The sequence below is a fragment of the Chiloscyllium punctatum genome, unplaced genomic scaffold (assembly GCF_047496795.1).
Source record: "Chiloscyllium punctatum isolate Juve2018m unplaced genomic scaffold, sChiPun1.3 scaffold_886, whole genome shotgun sequence".
Taxonomy (NCBI): Eukaryota; Metazoa; Chordata; class Chondrichthyes; order Orectolobiformes; family Hemiscylliidae; genus Chiloscyllium; species Chiloscyllium punctatum.
The window spans coordinates 16,988-39,353 of NW_027310620.1; the positions used below are offsets into that span (position 1 = coordinate 16,988).

Here is a 22,366-nt window from a genome sequence, read left to right on the forward strand (position 1 = left end):
GAATGTAGAAATAAAGGGAGCTAACATCCGAATGAATTTGTTTTTTTTAAACAAAATACTTGCAACTATCATGTGAAACAGACCTGAAGCTACTCAATTTTACTTCCACCATTTAAATAAAAACACTCCCAAAGAAGCTATTCAGCAAAATAAATATCCCAAGGTGTGTATATGTCCATGTTTCAGCGTAACCTCGTAAATACATGATCCCATGTGTTCGGGCTGTACAAGCTGAGACCAGGATCCAGTCTCAGCCTCCAGCATGAAACCAACAGGCGGAAGCTGTAAGCCTGCCCTTTCCGATGGCCATATAAATCCTGGGCACTAGACCGTAATTCAACACTCCTGGGTCGGCTCTGTTTAGAAAGAACCGCTTCCCACAAGTTATCAGAATGATTGTGTCGACAATTTTTCTCAGTTTATTCCTTACTTTCTTATCATGTGAGTGTTTTTTGTTCAAGTCTGTCTTTGTCACTGTCTCAATGTTAGTCTACCGCAGGAATGCAAAAGACTCAGCCATGATTTCATCTGTATTAATGCTCATGGTTTATTTGTTTTCTTTTTTAAAGGTGTCCAGTCGGAGGTTGTTTTGACTCAGCCAGAGGCAGAGACTGGCCGTCCCGGAGGCAGCCTGAAACTGACCTGTAAAACCAGCGGCTTCGATCTTAGCAGCTACTACATGAGCTGGTTCCGACAGGTTCCCGGACAGGGTCTGGAGTGGCTGCTGTACTACTATAGTTCATCCGACAGTAACTATGCACCAGCGATTAAGAATCGATTTACTGCGTCCAAAGACAATTCAAACAACATTTTCGCGTTGGACATGGGGAACCTGAAGATCAAAGACACCGCCATCTATTACTGTGCAAGATACTACAACTGGGGTGACACTGCAATTATGATCAATACAAAAACCTATTCAGCCTCCACTGTTTGAAACTAGTCAGTGATTACTTCTACAAACTGCCTTAACTTGCAGTGCAGTATTAGTTCTGTGCGGTTTAATGCCAGTATCATTATTTAATTTGTAAAAGTGTTGGGTAATTATCAATACACCGTTGGGAATTTTGAGAATCAGCTCATGTGTTCCTCTGTGAAGGATAAAACAGTATTAAAGTTTATCAAGAATGATCAGAATTCACTAGCGCAATTATGTGATGATGATTTATCGTGACTTTATTTTGCCTGTGGTTCTGAAAATTTAAAATGATGGTAGACTTTTGATTTGTTTTATGCAGAGCTAGTTATTGTGTGACCCAGTCCAGAGAATGTAACACTGTAACTATCTTGATTACTGGGGCCAAGGGACCATGGTGACAGTGACTTCAGGTAAGAACTTTGAACTTTCTTAGTGACTTTTTAAAAACTTTCTATTCATGTGACTAATTTCTGAATTAAATGAAACTCAGATTCTGTGCTGAGTTTGGTTTAGTTCGGATTGATTTTTGTTCAGACTGATTATAGACTTCAGTTAAGGCTCAGCAAATAGTTAAAATGGTGATGATAGAGTCAGTTGCTCAGTGTATCTCTTTTTTGTTTGATCAGATGGGCATTCTGTGTGGCTGGGTTACTTGAAACACCTAATGTCTCTTAATCTGTCAGCTATAAATAATGTTTAATGTTAGTGACACCCTGACTGTGTGTTTTATTATCAACAACAAACGCTAAGAATTCAAAGATGTTCAAGATATTACCAAACATGATTAAAATATGCAAAAATATCATTATTCATTTCTTGAATATATGTTCTTATCATGATTATATTTTCTCATTTATTTTGTTATGTTTGTTGGTGACAAGCAGGTCAGAAACTCATACAATTTTCTTGCAGTGCTATATTGCATGAGATTGAGTTTGTTTTACTCGATTCTGTTGAATTGAGTTGATTGGAGTTTGGCTTTGCTTTAGTTGATTCAGTTTGAACTGTGTTAATTGGATTCTGAATTTTGATTTTACTCGGTTTTGTTGAATTGTGTTGATTGGCTTTTGAAATTGTTTTATTTGATTCTGTTGAATTGAATTGGTTGGATTCTGGTTATCTTTCATTTAAATCTGATGTTTTGAGTTGATTGGATTCTGATTTTATTTTCCTTGATTCTGTTGAATTGAGTTAATTGAATTCTTATTCAGTTTGTGAAATTGATCAGCGTTTTCATGCTTTCTGTAATTGGTGTTTTCTTTCTGGTGAGGAGAATGACTCTCTGAATTACTGTTGATTACCAATATTTGTGAAGTAATTTTGGTTTTCATTAATCATTTCTGCATTTGTTAAACTTATATGACACATTTTCTCTGCTTGATTGAAAACATTACATCCATTTGTAACTGAAAACTAACTTAAGGAAGAAAGAAGTGTGAGAAATGAAAACAACGAGTTTTTAATGTATTGACTTTTTAAAAAAAAAACTCAGTTCTAATTGTAAACTAGCTGAATTTTGTTTTGAGTAGCCTCATTCAAAATAAATTTTGGGACTAAAATCTGAAACTGCAGAATTGATCAGATTATGTAATTGAAACTAACTTAAAATTATAATGTGGTAATATTTGTCCATTCAGTAATTTTGTTTTGACCATGAAGTGATTAATCAATATATGCCTTCAACCGCTCAACTGTGTGCTGCACAGGATTGTCATGATCAAGAAGGGTGTGCAGGTTGGAAATAAATTGAACTGTTGCCAGAAACATTACAGCTTTAAGTGTTAAGTCCCCTCACAAACAAGGTTGTTGTTATGACTTGTTATTTCCATCCAATTTAATCATTAGTTTGCTGGATTCTGAGCAGCTTTGTTCGATTTCAATTTGTTTTTTTTGTGAGGTTACATCATGTTCTTGGTTCTGTTGAAAATGTTTGCAGAGCCAGTTCTGCTGCAAACACACCATGTTGTGATCTGGTGATCGTTCATCTGTTGAGGAAGGACTGTGCTTGGGTGACATTAAATGTGTTATATTTGGGAAACCGTTTCTGGTTTCGACATTGTTTTGCAATGTTAACACGGTTGGTGACAGTGAACCGCTCCAGGTCCCTCATTCAATGCAATCAGCATGCGAGTTGAAATTTCATAAAGCCTATTATTAAGTGAAAGGCAAATCGCAAAGGTTTTAGAAATGAAGGGAAAACAGATACCTTCGGGCGCCATTTTTACTTAAATGTAATAATTAAGGATTAATCTAATCCATGCCTTCCAATCCAAATTCAGAACTCCACTGTCTAGTTCAATCACAAGGTCTGTCTTTAAAGAGTTTACAAGTCATAGAGAAATATAAATAGCATTTCAAAAGTCTAATGTTCTCATAGTTCTTGCTCTTGAGCAAAAATGCCATGACTGTGTTATAATTGATCAAGAAACACCTTTCAATTCCGCTGTACACTACATACATATTTTTCTGACTAGAAAAGATAATTGACAAAGACCATTTGGAAATTCTGCACAATTCTATGAAGAACAGATCAGTTTCACTGCTTTGATCAGTTTCATACGTAACTTGAGTTAATTCATTGTTATGTCCCTGATTAAACTGGATTTGCAGGATAAAAATAAACCATTAACTGAATTATTTAATCTGCACAGTGCTTTATGTGTTCCCAATCTGTGCATTTTAATTAAATAGTTACATTGTACAAAAAAATCAACTGAAGAGTCATTCTTTCGGAAACATCTGCTGTCGTGAATTATGTGACCAAGGACAAATTTTGAATTAATTAAAATAATTCACTCATCAATTCGCAGGGCAGCATGGTGGCTCAGTGGTTGGCACTGCTACCTCACAGCGCCAGGATTCCAAATTCGATTCCACCCTCTGGTGGCTGCCTCTGTAGAGTTTGCACATTCTCCCTGTGTCTGCGTGGGTTTCCTTCGGGCGCTCTGGTTTCCTACCACAGTCCAAAAGATGCGCAGGTCAGGTGATTTGTGCAATTTAGCACAGCCATAGTGTTCAGGAATGTCTAGGTTAGAGTGCATTAGTCAGGGGTAAATATAAATTATGGGGAATGGGTCTGGTTGGGCTACTTACTGTTCAGAGGGTCAGTGTAGAATTGTTGGGCCAAATGGCCTGTTTCCATACTGTTGGAACTCTACTCTCAAAACCATGGGAGTACTTGCTGCAAACGCAGAGAATTCATTTTACATCGATGTGTTCAAACGTATGCAGAGTTCACAAATTTGCAGAAGACATGAACTAGAGGATAACGGAGCACATTGTTTATTCAGACACTGAAAATAGAGTAATATTTATTAAAATTAATATACTTGACCGATTTATTGCAATGTAGCGATCCGAAGGAATCTGCTCACATTTGTTAAGTGTGACAATCGTTTAGATTAGATTTCCTGCAGTATGTATCGGGCCATTTGGCCCAACAATCCACACCGACCGTCTGAAGAGTAACCCACCCAGACCCATTCCCCTACCCTATATTTACCCCTGACTAACGCACCTAACACTATGGACAATATAGCATGACCAGTTCACTTGACATGCACATCTTTGGATTGTGGGAGGAAATCCACACAGACACAGGGAAGATTGTGTAAACTCCACATAGGCAGTCACCCAAGGCTGGAACCGAGCCTGGGTACCTGGATCTGTGAGGCAGCAGTGGCCACATTTACTTAGACATCTGTTAAAGCGGGCAACTCCAGACAGAAGCATGTTTTCAATTCATACCTTTTTAAACATTTTCGTTCATTAAAAGCAGTAAACAAGAAAATGACCTTGCCCTGATTCCTTCAACAGAAATGCTTTCCACACTGGAATGCAGTATTGACTTTATGCAGTGCATGCAAAATCTCCCCAGTTCAAGGAACGTTTTAAGAATATGTAAAAATAATTTAGAGAATAATCCATTGCCTCCAGATCTGTGCTTTAATTGGCGATATTTCCCACCTCAATCATTTTATTAAATACAATGACTTATTAAGTTTATTAACTCAGTGGTTATTTATGTTCAAGGTGAACACATTCTCGTTCACATTAATCCACTGGTTAGTTCCTCTGATGAATGTTCAAGTACAGTAAATATATTTGACGTGAGGTGCTGAGAAATGTATCCTCTAGGATTAAGTCTGTTGTACAGTTTGTTTCAGTGCTATCTCTGACTAACTTGTCAACGGTCCTGACCATTTGTAAATTGTCCAGTTCGGATCCCTGAATCTCAGACAGTTCAATTTCATCTCGCGCTTCAAAACCATTTTTATCGGCCAGAAATACAATATTCGATTAGGTGCCTCAGAATTGAGAGCCCTGACCATGTTGTTCCAATCAGAACGAACGTTTCAGGAACAAAAGGCAGATAGCAAGAGTTTTGAAATTGGTTGTTGGCAACAAGAGATATTTGATTGAGTGAGGCAGATGGAAATATGCTGTATATTTTCTTTGTGCCTCAGTTATGCAGGACATGTTTCATGGCACAATGTAGAATCAGAATTTTTTTGCATCTTATTATTTGAAAACCTATTATCAGCTTTTAATGTCACTGGCAACGGTCATATTACACTTTAAAACATTTTAATCTTTTTCAGACTAAGTAGACCATCTGGTGCAGCAACATTCACAGGGGAAAGAGGAAGGGAATTGATGGCAATACAATTCCTAGTTTTATTCCTCTGTAGTTCCCATAGAATTTGAACAATTCGGAGCTGCTATCAAAGTATTCTTGGATAAATGTTGAAATGTTACTTTCATTGTACAAACATTCTGGAAAAATTCCTGAATGTTGGAAGGTGTTAATAACGAACATGGTTTATGTACTGTCAAAACAGGTGGGCTGTGTTCTCTGTGATAGTGTCGAGCTCATTGTGTTCAGGTCTGTTGTGATGTTGTGGTAGTGTCCCTGATTCTGTGCCAGGTGGCCTGTGTTCACTTACAACCTGTAAGAGAGGTATGTAACACCATCTCTTATCAGGTTACTTCAGCGCAAGAAAGAAGATTGAGATGTTTGGATGTTTGTTGGAATTCCACTCACAGAGGCCAGTGAAATCTATTCAATCGCTGTCCTGACTTGTGTCTCTTAGATATTAAACAGAATTTTGGCAGTTAGCAGCTTTTTCCAGATCAATATTTGTTCACAAGCGTTTGGGCATCGCTAGATGGTGTTAATGGAGTAAGTGCTCAAAGAAATCCCAGCTTTTGACTTGCTGTTCTCACAATATAATTTATAACTAATCCAGATTGAATCATTTTCGAAGCATATTTGATTAGATTATGCTTAGGCTGTTTTACTTTATATTTAAACCAGTGCTGTAGCTGAATTTGATTGTCCAGTCCGGTGGGAGTTCTGCTGAATCCAACACTTGCAGCAGATGGAGATAGCTTTTCAGTTGGTCTTCAATTGCTATCTCCGACCATCCAGTACCTCTGCTAAGAATCCTTTCTCCAGCAGGAGTCAAGCCAACGTCATCACTGTTTATCTCAACAGGTGTGAGCTCTTGTGTCAAAAACATGAAAACAATTTGGTGAAGAGGGGGGTCTCTGGATGCGAAAGGTTAACCTTGCCTTCTCTCCACAGGAGCTGCTAGACCTGCTGAGTTTCTTCAGAAATTTCTGTCTTTTCTTTTGGTTTTCTAGCATTTAAAGTTTGTTGTTTCATTGAAAAAAGTTCTGTTCGATTAAACACGTTCTTCAGAGAAAAGATGCATTTGAACAAATTGCAAATGTTCAGAGATATTAAATATCAGAGAATCATTGAATTTGAGCGCCCTGATCTCGAGCTGGAGTTTCACAAGAAACTATTATGAAGTAACAACCCACTCCAGAGTGCAGTGGCTGCTGTAATTGGGTGGAAGTTATTTTGATCACTCAAATAGAGAATGTCAATGATCTCGTTCCAAATAATCAACAGAATTTTTTTAAAAGCATGTGTGAAACAATTAATTTGTTGAAATATTTTAATAAAAAGTGTTCACCGCCAGTGCTAGCTTAATGAATGACACAATGATAGGAACGTAGGAGCAAGAGGAGGGCACTCAGCCCCTCGAGCTGTTCCATCACTTACTTAGATCATGGAGCATCTGTGAGCTAAATCCGCAGGTCTCCCTTTGGCTAAAACTCTTTAACACCTTTGATTAACAAGCAAAAACTATCCCAGATTTACTGATTCAGTAAACAAAGGGAGACACCATTTCTGAAAGACATTCCTGTGAGTACTGTGAAACAATGGGGCTGGAATTAATTGCTCATGAAAGTAAACTTTAAATCTCTGACTATTTCCAATTGAAACATCCCAATCATCATATTTCATTAATTTAACACTATACTTCCCTGGAATAAAGAAATATAATGTGTGATTGCCTTGCTAAAAATGAGGGATGCTTGATTCCTATTATATGATTAAGAAATAGCTCTGTTCCTTTAGTGAAAACACAGTCAAATCACACAAACGGAAACCATGTCATCTTGTGTAGACACACAAGTGCCTCAAATAATTTACAATTTTTCCAGTGGTTGTTTGAATCTCTAGACCGGTGAGGAAGTGTCAGACTTTTTATATTGCCTTGAGAAACCAGTTGTCATCAGTCTATTTGAATTGCTGAAGTTGGTGTGGTATTAGCACATTCACAGCGCTGGTAGGAAGTGAGTCCCATGTCTATGATTGAGGAAGAGGAAACGGGCAGGGAAATAGTTGAGAGTCAAGTTGAAGTCAGATTTGGAGGAAAGCTTTCAGGAGAAGCATTTACATACATGTGCGCCCTTATCCTCAAGGGTCACAATTTTGGAACATGCTGCCGAAGGGACATGACAACATGCAAAATGGAAGCTGAAGAAGGCACCTTGGCCCCTCTAGAAGGCTATTCATGGGATCATCATTAATCTTGCTGCTCACCAATCTTCCCAACACTCGATAACATTGAACCTGATTGTTTACTATTCAGCAAAAGAATGGTGAACCTTTGGAATTCTCCACCACAGAAATTGATTGAGGACAAAACATTAAATGATTTCAATAAGGAGATAGATTCCTTCAATCCTTAAAAAAATGCTACACATATGTGGGAGAAAGGAAAACAGGCTACAATATTGGTTGAAAGCCATGAAAAATTTGAATGGGACATGGTTTGTAAGTTTGCATGTAATGCCAACATTGGTGGTATAATTGGCAGTGAAAGTTATCTAAACGTACAATGAGATCTTGATCAGCTGGGCCAATGGACTGAGGAGTGGCAGAAGGAGTTTAATTTAAATGAATACGACGTGTTGCATTTTGAGAAGATAAATCAGGTCACAACTTACAGAGTTAATGGTAGGGCATTGGATAGTGATGTTTAAACACAGGGCCTTGAGGTTCCAGACTCATAGAGTCTTACAGAGTTAATGGTAGGGCACTGGATAGTGATGTTGAACACTGAGGAACCTGAGGGTTCAGACTCATAGATTCTTGAAAGCGTTGTCTCAAGTACCTAGTGTGTTGAAGGTGTTTTGCACATGTACCTTCATTGGTCAGAGCACTGAGTGCAGGAGGTAGGCTTCATGTTGTAACTGTCCAAAACATTGGAATGAACTGCCAGAGGAAGTGGTAAATGCAGAGATAGGTCCAACATTTAGAAGACATTTGAACAGCTACAGGAACAGGATAGGTCTGGATGGATATGGGCCAAAGGCAGGCAAGTGGAATTAGTTTAATTTGGGAACTCTGGTCAGCATGGATGAGCTGGACCAAAGGAACTGTTTCTGTGCTGTACGACTTTATGACTCTCTGACTTTATGTTGGAGTAGGCTCAAAGTTGGAAGGTGGTGAGCAAGTGAGGGGCTAGATTGGGCATGTGGGAGAATTTGGGCTGGTAGGCTGTGAGGTGTTGGCTGGCCGCTGGGTAAGCTTGCATGCACTCTGTCTGGCAAGGTGGCATCAAGGTAAGTGGTAATGGTCACAGGATAATTTGTTCGAATTGTGCTTGGTAGGTGAGGGGTAGTTTGAACTGAAATGCAGGAGGTCTGTCTTTGCCAGACAGGTTTATGGAGAGGTGGGCAGGATGCCAGGCTTGTTAGTGTAGCGGTGGGCATAGTGCCAGGATGTTTCAGGGTGGAAGGTCACTGTAATGAAGTGACAGGTGGACGTGTTGTCAAAATGCAAAGCTCCGAGTCTGGCAAAATAGTAGGTTGTAAAGCACAGATGCGAAAGTAGCGAGGATGCAATGTGCACAGGTTGACTTGGGTAAGATGTAAGGTCAGTGATCAAGGGCTGAGGTCATGTCTTGGGTAGTGGGCTTTTGTCAGAGGTTGTGAAAATGATGGTGCCAGGTCCAGTCAGGGCCAGATTCACCATGGGCCAGGTGCAGGGCGGCAGGAGTGTAAATGAGTGAAAGGAATTGAGATCATATGTCCATCTGGAATATAGAATATAGAACATTACAGTGCAGTACAGGCCCTTCAGCCCTCAATGTTGCGCTGACCTGTGGAACCAATCTGAAGCCTATCTGTCCTACACTATTCCATTTTCAACCATATATTTATCCAATGACCTTTAAATGCCCTTAAAGTTGGCGAGTGTACTATTGTTGCAGGCAGTGCGCTCCATGCCCCAACTCCTCTCTGAGTCAAGAAACAACCTCTGACATCTATCATCTATGTCCTCTCCTGCGAGCCATCACTATTCAAGGAAAAAGACTTTCACTGTCCACCCTCTGTTTATCTTTTATGTCTCAATTAAGTCACCTCTCAACCTTCTTCTCTCAAACAAAAACAGTCTCAAGACCCTCATCCTTTCCTCATTAAACCTTCCTGTCATACCAAACAACATCCTGGTAAACCTCCTCTGATCTCTTCCAAAGCTTCCACATTCTCTCTATAATGTGGTGACCAGAACAGTGCACAATACTCCCAAGTGCGGCCACACCAGAGTTTTGTACAGCTGCAGCCTAACCTCGTGGTTCTGAAACTCAGTCCCTCTATTGATGAAAGCCAACAGAAAGTATGCCTTCTAAATAATTCTTATCAAACTGGCTGGCAACTTTTAGGGATCTATGTACATGGGCACCGAGATCTCTCTTCTCAGCTATACTACCAATATGGATTGCCTTGGATGTGTTTTGTGTGATAGGGGTTGTGTGTTCCGGGCATGAATGGGTTGGGTTTGTCAATGTGAGGTTTGGTGGTGAACTGCGTGTCAATTTGATAGTTATTAAAGTTAAACATTACCAGTTCATTTCTCAAATCATATTTACGTAAATACTCAGCTGTAACACTCCAAAGCCTCTGAACCTTAATGGTCCTCCATTTTTCAGAGGCCTCCAGAATTCAGATAATTGTAAATTAGATGTTTCAACTTCCAGACAATTGGCATGAGTTCAGCCGTGACAGCCCTCCTCCCAGTCCCAGTGCTCAGCTCCTGCCTGTGCTGCTGCTGCAGTGACCTTCCTCCCAGAGAGAACATTCTGCCTTGCATTGATAAGTGAGGAAGGCTCACTAGACCTGATTTCCAAGTATGGGGACAGCAAACACGAGGGGACACAACTTTAAAGTGAGTGGAGATAGGGAAAAGACAGATGTCAGAGGTAGTTTCTTTTGTCATTGAGTAGTAAGGGAATGGAATGCTTTTGCCTGCAACGGTAGTAGATTCGCCAAGATTAAGTCATCATTGGACAGTCTTGGATACTGCCTGAACTGCTGTGCTCTTCCAGCACCACTAATCCAGAATCGGATTTCCATCATCTGTAGTCATTGTTTTTACCTAGGCATACAGACGTACATGGAATGGTGTAGGTGGGATGGGCTTCAGATTAGTATGACAGGGTGGTACAATATCGAGGGCCGAAGGGCCTGTATTGCACTGTTCTATGTTCTATGATTCACTCTGATTTCTCTCCGGGGGTACTGCCAGCGGTTGGGTATTTCCAGCAGCACAGTACCTAGTGGGACAGCACGCTGGTTCCGTGGTTAGCGCTGCTGCCTCACAGTGCTAGGGACTCCGGTTCCATTCCAGCCTCGGGTGACTGTCTGTGTGGAGTTGGCACTTTCTCCCCATGTCTGTGTGCATTTCCTCCCACAGTCCAAAGATGTGCAAGCTGGGGGAATTGAAAATGTTGTGTTCAGTGATTGGGAGGTTGGGTGCATTAGTCAGGGTTAACTGTAGCATAATAGGGGAGGGGAATAGGTCTGGATGGGTTACTTTTCAGAGGGTGGGTGTGGACCTGTTGGGCCAAATGGCCTGTTTGCACACAGTGTAGAATTTTGATGAATCTGCATTTCCTTGGTTTGTATTTTGTGAAACTTCTTTGCTCTTCACAGCAATCCAGTGAAAGTGTCAGTTGGTGAGATCTTCAAAGTTACTGGGGTGGGATCAGGATGTTCTTCTTCCTAAATTATATGGCAATGGTCAAGGTCCAGGCCATGTTTCTAAAGAAGGAACCAATGATCATGATCAGCAACTGGTAGGAAACAAAAATAAACTCCAGTTATGCTGTAGACTCAGTGGGAGCATACTGGCAAACGTTTACAGCTGAGGATACATTTGAGTAACTGATAAGGTCAAATGAACAGAAACTAACTTGCTCAATTGGTCATTCTATTGTAGAGACACAGTCTCCCCCCACGCTTTATGGCCTGGTCTCCTCCTGTCAGGAGCACGACACCGGTTCTGCGACCTTTGGTTGTTTGGCGATGTACTATTCCCCTGACGTCACCAAGGTAACCTGGAAGAAAGATGGGGAGTTAATCACGACTGGATTTAAGACTTACCCATCAGTGAGAAACAAGAAGGGAACCTACACCCTGAGCAGCCAGTTAACCCTGCCCGATTCAGCGGCAGATTGCCCCAGCAAAATCTACTGTGAGGTTCAACACAGCGGGTCACACAAGAGCAAAGAAATGCCATGTCCAGGTATGTGTTGTGGGAACTGAGATAAACAGAGCATCTGGGATTAATATGAAGAAGGCATTATTTATAACCGTTTTCACAGAATCACCTTATACAGCACAGGAACAAGGCCCTTTGATCCATTCAGTTCATGGCTATCAATAACAGCCACCTAACTATTCCAGTCTCATGTGCCAGCACCTGATCCATTGCCTTGTGTGATTTGCCCTTGCAAGGATGCATCGCAATACTTCATACCTACTATGAGGGGCTCAGTCTCTACATGACTTAGAGGTGCTGAGCTCCAGGCAAACACCACCCTCTGTTTGATTTTGTTTTCCCCTGAGATCCACTTGGAAGCTCCTGGCCTTACCTTCTCTCTCCATCAAGGGGAAAGGTTTCATCCAGTTTACCCTGTCTATGCCTAAAATAAATCTAGACATTATGATAATCTTCTCCCTAATTCTCCTCTGCTCCAAGGAAAACCCCTGTCTATCTAAACTAGTTTCATAACTAAAACCCTCCAACCCAGGCAAGATCCTGGCAAATCTCATCAATACTGCCTTCAGTGTAATCACATTCCTTCGATAACATGCATACAACGCTTCAGTATGGCCTAACCAGTGTTCTATTAAGTTCCAGTATCATCTCCCTACTCTTCATTGTCAATGTCTCGGCTCAGAAAAGCAAATATCCTCTCACCTTCTTAGCCTCTTTATCCAGACGACACAGTACTATAGGGGATCGGTGGGTACATGCACCAAAGATCCTCAGGTCTTTCCAGGGTTTCAACATTCAAAACGTCATACCTCACAGATTCTTCTGCCGAATTACATCACCTTACATTTATGCAGAATAATTTCCATTTGCAACTTCACTTCACATACAACCAACCCTTTTATATCCTCCTGCAATCGAAAGCCATTATGCTCATGACTTACCAGCATGACAGTTTTCATTTCATCTGTGAATTCACTGGTTAATACTCCTAAATTTGAGTCTTAATCATTAGTATGTAAGAGAGATAACAAGGAAATCAAACCAATCCCTACAGAGCACCAGGAGACATAGATTTCCAGTCACGCAGACACCCGATGACTATTATCCCCTGCTCCCACCACTCAGCCAGTTCTCGATCCAATCTGTCAAATTAACTCCGATCCCATTGGCTCTGATTATTTCTATCATCTGGACATCGAGTTATCTCTCTGAAAACTACGATCAAATTCTTACACATGACTTCCTCTCAATAAAACCGTGATGAAAATTGTTGATTTATCTTCCAAATGAAGACTAACTTCACTTCTCAATAGTTTCCCTACCACTGAGATGAGCTTGACAGATCTGTGTTTTCATTATTTATACCTTCCTTCGTCCTGCATGACAGTGCAACTTTGGCTGATCTACACTCACTTGGCACAAGTGCTGTGGCCAGACAGGAATTCTAAATTATTGTCAGCGACCCAACTATTTCATTCTTTGCATCACTCAACAGCTCGGTATACTTTTCATCTGCCCTGGAAATATAACCACTTTTCATTCAGCAAGACAACACAGAACATCACGTCATGTGTCCTAATTTCTGAAAACTACATCACAACACCCCTCCATGTTTTCTGTCCCCACATTGTCCCTCTTACTAGTGAACACTGACAGAACACGTTCGTTTTGACCACAATCTAATCCTTCGGTTCCACTCCAATAATACACTTAATGAGCATTACTGTTTCCCGAATAATTATTTTATTTTGAATGAGCGTGTAACTTTTAAAAATATTTTCCTTTATTTTGACTGCTATTATTTTGTCATGGTCTCTTTTGCTCTTCTAATTCCTCTGTCTTTCAAACTCCCCCTTGCACATTCTGTACTCCATACTAATTCCTATTGTTTTGAGATTTCAGTTTAGACCGGAAGCCTCCCTTGTTTCTCTTTATCTCACCCTCCATGCCCTTTGGTGTCCAGAGCCCACTGCATTCTTGGTCCCACTCAGTGGCTTCCTGGGAAATGTCCTCCCTGTGATTTTCTTATCTCTCTCTTAAATGTGTCACACTGCTCTGACTCAGATTTACCAATAAGTGTCAGCTTCCAGTCCACTCTGGTCAAGTCATTACCTGATCTTACTAAAATTGTCCTTCCCTTTTTCAAAACTTTGGGCCAATTTCTATTCCTTTGCAGTACAATCTGAAATCCAACTGATTTACGATCACTGTCTGCAAAGTGCTCCACCATTGAGGTTTTACCCACTGGGTCGACTTCATTCCCTAAAGTTAAGTCCAGGTTCACCCCTCTCTTGCAAGGTCTGGATTAAAATTCTCAGTATTAAACACATACTTTGTTAAAATATTCTCCTGGGGGCATTTTCAGAATTCTGCTCCCTCTAAATTTTTGACAAAATGAATATCCAAGCCTATGCTGAGGAAGTTAAAAACCTCTTTTCTCATTCCCCTATTTAATTTACATTTCTCTGAAATTTGCCCATGTATGTTCACTTTCTCTTTTGGACCTATAGTAAGGTCTATCATGCTCTCCCAGTAGTTATGTTTGCTGTATTTTGGTTTTGAAGTACTGTCCATTTGCCTTTGTTCGAGGAGGGATCCATGGTTTCATTTCTCTTTAAAGCCTAAAATACTCTTGTCAGAATTGCGACAGAAGCAACATTCTGCACTGTACACCCCAGCCCTCATCCTTTTCCATCTTTCCCTGTCTCGCCTGAAGGCACTAAATCCTGGAATGTTGAATAGCCACTCCTGCCTGGCTCTCAATATGTCTCTGTGATAGCAACCGCATCATTTCCTCATTTATGCCAGTAATTTGTCTGCCTTGTTCATCAGACTCTGTCATTAAAACGAATACCATCCAACATTGCTATCTCCCTTTTGATGTTACCGGCCTATAGTTTCTATGCCTCCTTGACTCCCTTGCTGTGTCCTATAATTTTAGCTTTTCACATTGTCCTGCTGATCTTTCTGTGTGGATCCCAGCTTCTGCAGCACTCTGCATAATTATGATTCTTGTATCCATTAACCACAAGAAACCTTGATATATGAGAACTGATTGTATTTGTTCTGAAATTCATCAGATAATTTATGCGATGTGTTTCCTAATGATCTAGGTATTCTCCCACCAACTCTTCTCCTAACCGTGAGCTCCAGTGAAGAAATCGCAAGCAGCAAGTTTGCAACCGTCGTCTGTTCAATCATCGATTTCCATCCGAAGTCAACCTCCGTGAGTTGGTTGAAAAATGGCCGACCCTTGGATTCTGGCTTCTTCACGTCTCCTGTGTGTGAGGCAAACGGGAACTTCTCGGTGATGAGTCGGCTGATGGTCCCTTATGGTGAATGGTTCAACAGCGCAGTCTATACCTGCCAGGTCAATCATGGAGAGAACATTCAAAGTAAAAACATCACCGCACTCCAGGGTAAGAGACACACACTGAGAGAGCTACAAATACTTCTAAACTCTGATGTGAATCAAACACGCTCATTTATCAGGCGTAGTAAACAGTACGGTACAGCTTCTCGTTTCCCAACATGCAACATATCGCATTTCACTTTGAGTGTGACATTAGCATCGCTCATGACTCAACATTTTGGCAAGTCAGAAAAGCATGTTTCCTCTCTGTTGAAGATAGATATATAGACAGTGAGCTTTGTTAAATAGTTTATTGCCTGACCATGCTGGGAGAGGCGTTCAGAGGGCCCCTTCAAGGATAGGTTTGGGGGTGGAGGGGGGATATTGGAGAGATATCTGATTGAAACATAGAAAATACTGAGAGACTGAGGTCGAGTGAACGTGGAATAGATGTTTTGACTGGTCGGCCAGACTAGGACCCCAAGGGCACAGTCTCAAGGTCAAAGGGGCACCGTTTAGAACTGAGATGTGGGGAGAAATGTCTTCAGCCAGAGGGTGATGAGGCTGTGGAACTTGTTGCTGCAGAGGGCTGTGGAGGCCAGGCCATTGTGTGTATTCAAGCCAGAGATAGATCGGCTCTTGTTTAGAGATGACAGTAGAATGGCTGTAGCCCGAAACGTCGATGTTCCTGCTCGTCGGATGCTGCCTGACCTGCTGTGCTTTTCCAGCATCATTCTGATCTAAACTCTGGATTGGCCGTACAGCCTTATTCTGATCCTCTATCTTATGATGTTGTGGTCTCAAAATGACGTGGTTAAAATATGCAGTGACCCTTACTTGAAAATAAATTAAAATGCGTTCAGTGCATCATCCCCTGCTCAGGAATGACCTGTTGGCCTTGGACATTTTACGACATCGATTTTTATCTGGTACTGAGCTCTTTAACTTCATTTATGGGATCAGACTCCAGACCAAGTGGGTATCACATCAACTGGGATAAACGTGATCTCAATGAGCTTCTTTAAGATGGTCTCTGTAATTAGTGGATGAGGCAGGAGAATAAATTCTGGTAAGAACGGTCCAATAGGGATGAATGAACTAGGAACTCGAGACAGGCTGATTTAGCCTGGTTTGGGGTAGCGATGTTTACACAGTGAGTAGTGGATGTCTATAAAATTAGTGCACATTTCCATCGCGTTTGTAGATTGATTTAAGACGCTTTTGTTTGTTTTTTGCTCCCCTGCTCTATGAAGAAATTAAAAAACGCACCTTAGTAAATAAAGTGAAAGTACAGACCAGTTACGAACAAACTGAATGGAGGGAAAGACTTAAGGAGAGATGGGTGTCCTTCTCGATATCCAATGCTGTACTCAATGTCTTGTTTTCTGATCTACTCCAAACACAGCTCACGAGGAACAATGACATAAATTAGAGAATGACATCACACCAATAACGCAAAGTATTTTTGATCACGTTAAATATAATGAACAGAATTTCCATGGCTGTTCACCGCTCCTGTAACACTTTAGAACTCTGCAAAGAGAATAATTATTATTTATTATAATTTGTCTAAAATGTAGGATGTGATTTGGCAGTCAGAATGACCAGCAGCATTTGCAACAAAGGGTTATGAACATGGAAATGAACTCATTATATTGAGATTACTCTTGTCACAAGTATCAATAGATGGTGTTAAGTGAGAGACAGACTCTGAAAGAAAGGTAATTCCATGGGTTACATGATGGTATCTTCGATTATTTTATTTTTTTTCAGGTTTCACTTGTTACAAAGCCAGTGTTCTTTAGGAGTAATTACACAGGGTATGTTATACGTAATCACAAATGCTTTCACAAATCAAAATACATCAACAACATGAAGCATCGTTTCAGCAATAGTTGGAGTTGCCATTTTGAAGGTGGTGTCTTCACCCTGTGAAGAAGTAATCTGAAGATTGGCTGTTTTTATCATAAAGGGGCATTTTTCATTGACTTTGATTTTTCTTTCATAGAAGATACCGAGTGCCACCCTAACACCGTTAAAATCCTCCCACCGCCAGTGGAACAAGTCTTACTGGAGGCGACGGTGACGTTAACCTGCGTTGTGTCCAATTTTCCTTCTGGAGTCAACGTGACCTGGAAACAAGAAAAGAAGCCTCTGAAAACAGAGATTGCTGACCAGCCTGGACAGAATCCCGACAGCGTGATCAGCAAATTAGACATTTCTACTGAAGCCTGGCTGAGTGGCGTTACTTTTGAATGTGTGGTGTACCATCAGAATCTACCGACTCCGCGGAGAGACTCCATCCACAAGGAGAAAGGTGAGCGGTGAGATTAAAACACAAAGGATCCCATGTGTAATCCAGATGCAGTTACATCAATGTCAGGGTTTGATTGGTATGAACAAACACCATTGGGAGTATTAATGGTGCATCTGAAGGCAGGATAGCTGGGTAGCTGATTAAGATAAAGATGGACCAAAGGATATTGTATTCTGATTCAGTCAGATAAAGTGGGAAGAAGCCTGGGTTGTGACGTCACCATCAGCAATGACAGTTGGACAGAATGTCCTTGTTGTGGGCTGGAAACATGGAGGCAACTTTCACATTAAACTCGACTTTTTTTACTGAACAGAATGTGTACCATTCTGCTCCTTTAGTAAACGGAAGTGAATAAATCCCAAATTAAACGTGGCATAGTTTAATATTTAGTGAAATTGTGATATTGGTTCAGGATTTTTTGGTTGATTTATATTTGTCTCACATATTCTGCAGTGATTAATCCGCTGGAGCCATCAGTGTCGGTCCTCCTGCCACCAACAGAAGAAATCTCCGCTCAGAGGTTTCTCTCCCTCACCTGTTTAGTGAGAGGTTTCTCCCCCCGAGAGATCTTCGTCAAGTGGACAAACAATGACAAGCCGGTGAATCCCAGTAACTACAAGAACACTGAGGTGATGGCGGAGATTGACAACATCTCCTTCTTCATGTACAGCCTGTTATCCATTACAGCGGAGGAGTGGGCCAGCGGTGCTTCTTACTCCTGTGTGGTGGAACATGAAGCGATTCCACTGAAGATAATCAACAGAACAGTCGATAAATCCAGCGGTAAACCAAGTTTTGTAAACATTTCGCTTGCACTGATGGACACTGTTAATTCATGTCAATAAAAATTTCAAAGTTGAATTTAATAATTCAACAGAAGTAATAGAAGTGTTTTTTTCCCTCCAGTTGTGAGTTAAATACTGAATTAATTGTTTCCCACCCTGACTTCCATTCCATCTGTGTAGTTAAAGTGGATTATCAACAGGTCTAGGACGAGTGTCTTGTGCAGTTAATGTTCTCTGCTCAGATACACCCTGGGTCAGAGACAGAGTAAAGTTCACTCATTGCAGGATTCCGCCAAATACCTTATCCATCCTAAATCCCTCTGTGACAAAATCTGACAATGTCCATTTTATGTCAAGGGTAGAGCACGAGTTATGAACTTGGTGTTCTTGATTCCCCCGACTGGACACTCTTACAAAATTCATGTCAGTTTTAAACTGCCACATTGCACCAATTGGAAATGTAAATTTAAGACACTTTAAAATTAAATTTGATTGGAACATACCAATCGTAAATAGTGCAGAAGAGTTTGAATGTAACCTTTGTTTCTGGGGAATTGCCAGGGATCTTGCACCAGTGCATGAGTTGACAGAACGTATCTTCACTTTCACACCAAAGAGAATCAACAGATAAGTTGTCGTGAAGCAGAGGGGAGGGGAACGATGAATGGTCTGTCCTCTTGCTCCCTGTGAAGAGTTTTCATGGAAGATGTCCTCTGTAATGTAACCCAGTTACTAACAGGAACAGTCAGCTTCTTGCTTACTGTCCAAAGATTTAACATTTCCATGCAAAATAATACCTTTGAAGCATGTTGGACATGCTTGGCTCTGTTAACAAATGATGAACATTGATTCCCATAATCCAAAACTGGTGTTTGCATCGTCCCGGTTTGTATTCCATAGGTTTGTCTCAGTTTTCTGGAGCACATGGGGTCAATTCTGGTATTCGAATACCTGATATCATTTTGTTTCACATACAGAACACAAGTGGACATTTTCTAATAAACATATTCAGAAATGTTATCTCTGGGGCAGTGGGGATTTGAACTCAAGACTTTTCTCTCAGAGACAGAAATTCTATCACTGCAACAGAAGTGTTGCTCATAAAACATTTATCTCTCCATGACGATGGGAAATGTTTCCTACAACACCAAGGTCAGATCTAATTATGGGCAATCCATTAAAATTCGAACAATAAATTACAGCAATAAAAATTGCAGTCTGGTATAAGAACAGATACAGAGAGATGATCACAAATACACTCGTAATGACACATATACGAGCTCTCACCTAAAGACACATATTTATGTGCACACTCAAATGTGCATATAGATAAGATGTCACACATGCATACTCACACAGAGCCACAGATGCAAGTGGCACTTGAACACTCTCTAAGCTCATACAAAAACTCACATACACTGAATGAAAATCATTTGCACAAATGAACAGGGGTACTCACACATAACCATGAGAAACAAAGACACACGGTAACACACAAATACATTTACATTCATACAGCACAATGCGTACAGACATACACGCATGAACACAGATTCAAATTCTGAAAAATGTCCTCCCACTTGTCAACTCACACAGGCACGTAAGTGCACAGAGATAAATATTAATATCATAATTTTCCCATTTTCAGAATCACAAACATACAATGACAGAGGCAGCTTAATTAGTTATTTTTAAACCACATTGATCAGCATGGATACAATATCACACGTACACACAAATTCAGAGTCTCACATGCAGACACACAAGTGCATAGATCAACAAATAGAGGGGTGTTTATTAAATAAGGATAATGGGCACAAGCATCAGCAAGCATCCACAAACAATAACACAAACAAGCTTCTCAGGAGATGGTTTGGGAAAGATTGTCACACAGCAAACATCATCATATAAATATAAACATCCATCAAAATATATCATTGCATGCTAACATTTATTAAGCATAAACATGAAAATAACCTAATGTAGGTAGGATCTGAAACAGACGCATAAGCACACATTTTAGATAGCACTAATGAAAAGTGAACACTCACAAAGAAATTACAAGATAAGCATAGGGGCAGCAACGAGGTGGCATATTAGCGTGATGATGCTTACACAATGTGAAAAGACCAAAATTTAGGTACACAAACACATGAGCACACCAGCAGTAAAGGAACAGGAATTTGTTTATTCACGCACAAACTCCAACATGGGCAAGAGTGAAGAAAGAGACTCTCATAACCACATACACAAACATTAAAGGAAAACCAAACACACCAAGCAGTAGATCAAATAAATTAAGGGACACATGTACAAACACTTATTCCTAAATGTACAGATCCGACAAACAAAAATATGAAGCAATGTCCTGACTGTGATGTCACTTATATTCATGATTTGCCAAGTAATTGGTCACCAATACATAAAGATGAGAACCACATTTGAACTTTTATTCAGTGATGGCCACAATTTTCAACTAAAGTGCTATCACAGCCTATATTTTAAATATAATGATTCAATTAAAATAATCATTAGTTATCAGCATTCCTCAAATAATAATATCCTTAAATAATAGATTAAAAGAAAAATAATTTAAAGCGTTCTGACATGGACAATGAAGAAAGTACATGTGCAGTTAGTATTTGTAATTTCTTGCTGAGAGTCAATGATGCACTAACAGATACAGATAAGAGTCACACTTGAGAAATACCTGACTGCTTTATGAAGATGTAATGGCCTCTAATTACATGACTTGGATGCAGATAGATCGATCTGGATCAATAAACAATCTAAATGCGTTCTCTCGGCTTTATATTCATAGATTCAATAGATCGCACTTGGATTGAAGACTATGATGATGATAACAGCAACATCTGGACAACTGCTTCCACGTTCATCACCTTGTTCTTCCTGAGTATTTTCTACAGCGCTGCCGTCACTCTGGTGAAGGTGAGAATAATCACATCTTTCTCACGCCAAGCAGCCCAATATGTTTTGTAAAATCTCTAAGTGTGCCATTGAATAAACATTAAGTCTGAAAGTCCCTGATCATAAATATCTGCGTCATTGCTTTTTGCCTCTTTTCCAGGTTAAGTGAATGAATTGTGGACCCCCTTGATTTTCGTGATCTGCTTATCAAGGTCTCTGAATTCCCAATCTACAATCTGTCCTGTTGCTGACTCTAACAGTGAGATTACTTCAGTTTATCAGCGTGTTACTGAGACAATTATTGATGGATTTTCCTTTTTACTTTGATATCTTTGAGATGGTTGTGGATGGAAGAATTTGTAGCTTCCCAGTTGTTTGAAGCCCCATTTGTTTTGCTTTTATTAGTTCCTTACTCAGAATGGTTACCTACCCTTTCTGATGAGCCTTTGTACTCCCTTTCTTGTGACTGTTACTGATGTAACCCTTTCTGATGGGCCTTTGTACTCCCTTTCTTGTGACTTTTACTGATGTAACCCTTTCTGATGGGCCTTTGTACTCCCTTTCTTGTGACTGTTACTGATGTAACCCTTTCTGATGAGCCTTAGTACTCCCTTTCTTGTGACTGTTACTGATGTAACCCTTTCTGATTAGCCTTAGTACTCCCTTTCTTGTGACTGTTACTGATGTAACCCTTTCTGAAGAGCCTTTGTATTCCCTTTCTTGTGACTGTTACTGATGTACAGAAAACTCCCAGCTCACAGCGCATGTGTTCTCATCTGAATGTGGCATCCAGCCATTATATTCACTTCTGTTAGCTTTTACATCAACTTTTTGGATAAAAATGCTTTCTGAAATGGTTAATAAATCTCGAATGAATATGCACTAACCTTGAGTTTACTTAATTCTTTCTTCAAGACCAGTCAGTAATAATAGATTTTCCCACATCCTACTCCTTTCCCAGCCAAATGCTTTCACTTGTTCTGTTTGGTTGTGTTTCATCCAGTCATTTAGTTTAATGCTGCGCTACCATGCAGCCCAATAATGTAAATACATCTATCACACGATATGCCTGATGGAACACTCCAGAGGCAGAATGATAAGAGAACATTTCCTCTTATGCACAAAGGGTCACGACTTTGGGTCATCTAATGATACAAATGAGGAGCTTTGCTCCACCAGAAGCCTATAAAAGGCAGGC

General features: G+C 40.3%; 1 gene segment (V, D, J or C); it reads left to right on the forward strand.

Moving 5' to 3' along the window:
• Window positions 1-357: 357 nt before the first annotated feature.
• Window positions 358-22,045, forward strand: LOC140474221 (Ig heavy chain C region, membrane-bound form-like). The segment is given in 9 exon segments: window positions 358-441; window positions 570-895; window positions 1,284-1,329; window positions 11,505-11,810; window positions 14,900-15,205; window positions 17,147-17,455; window positions 17,909-18,238; window positions 21,062-21,189; window positions 21,329-22,045. Coding segments are annotated over 9 exon segments (1,809 nt in total).
• Window positions 22,046-22,366: the final 321 nt, after the last annotated feature.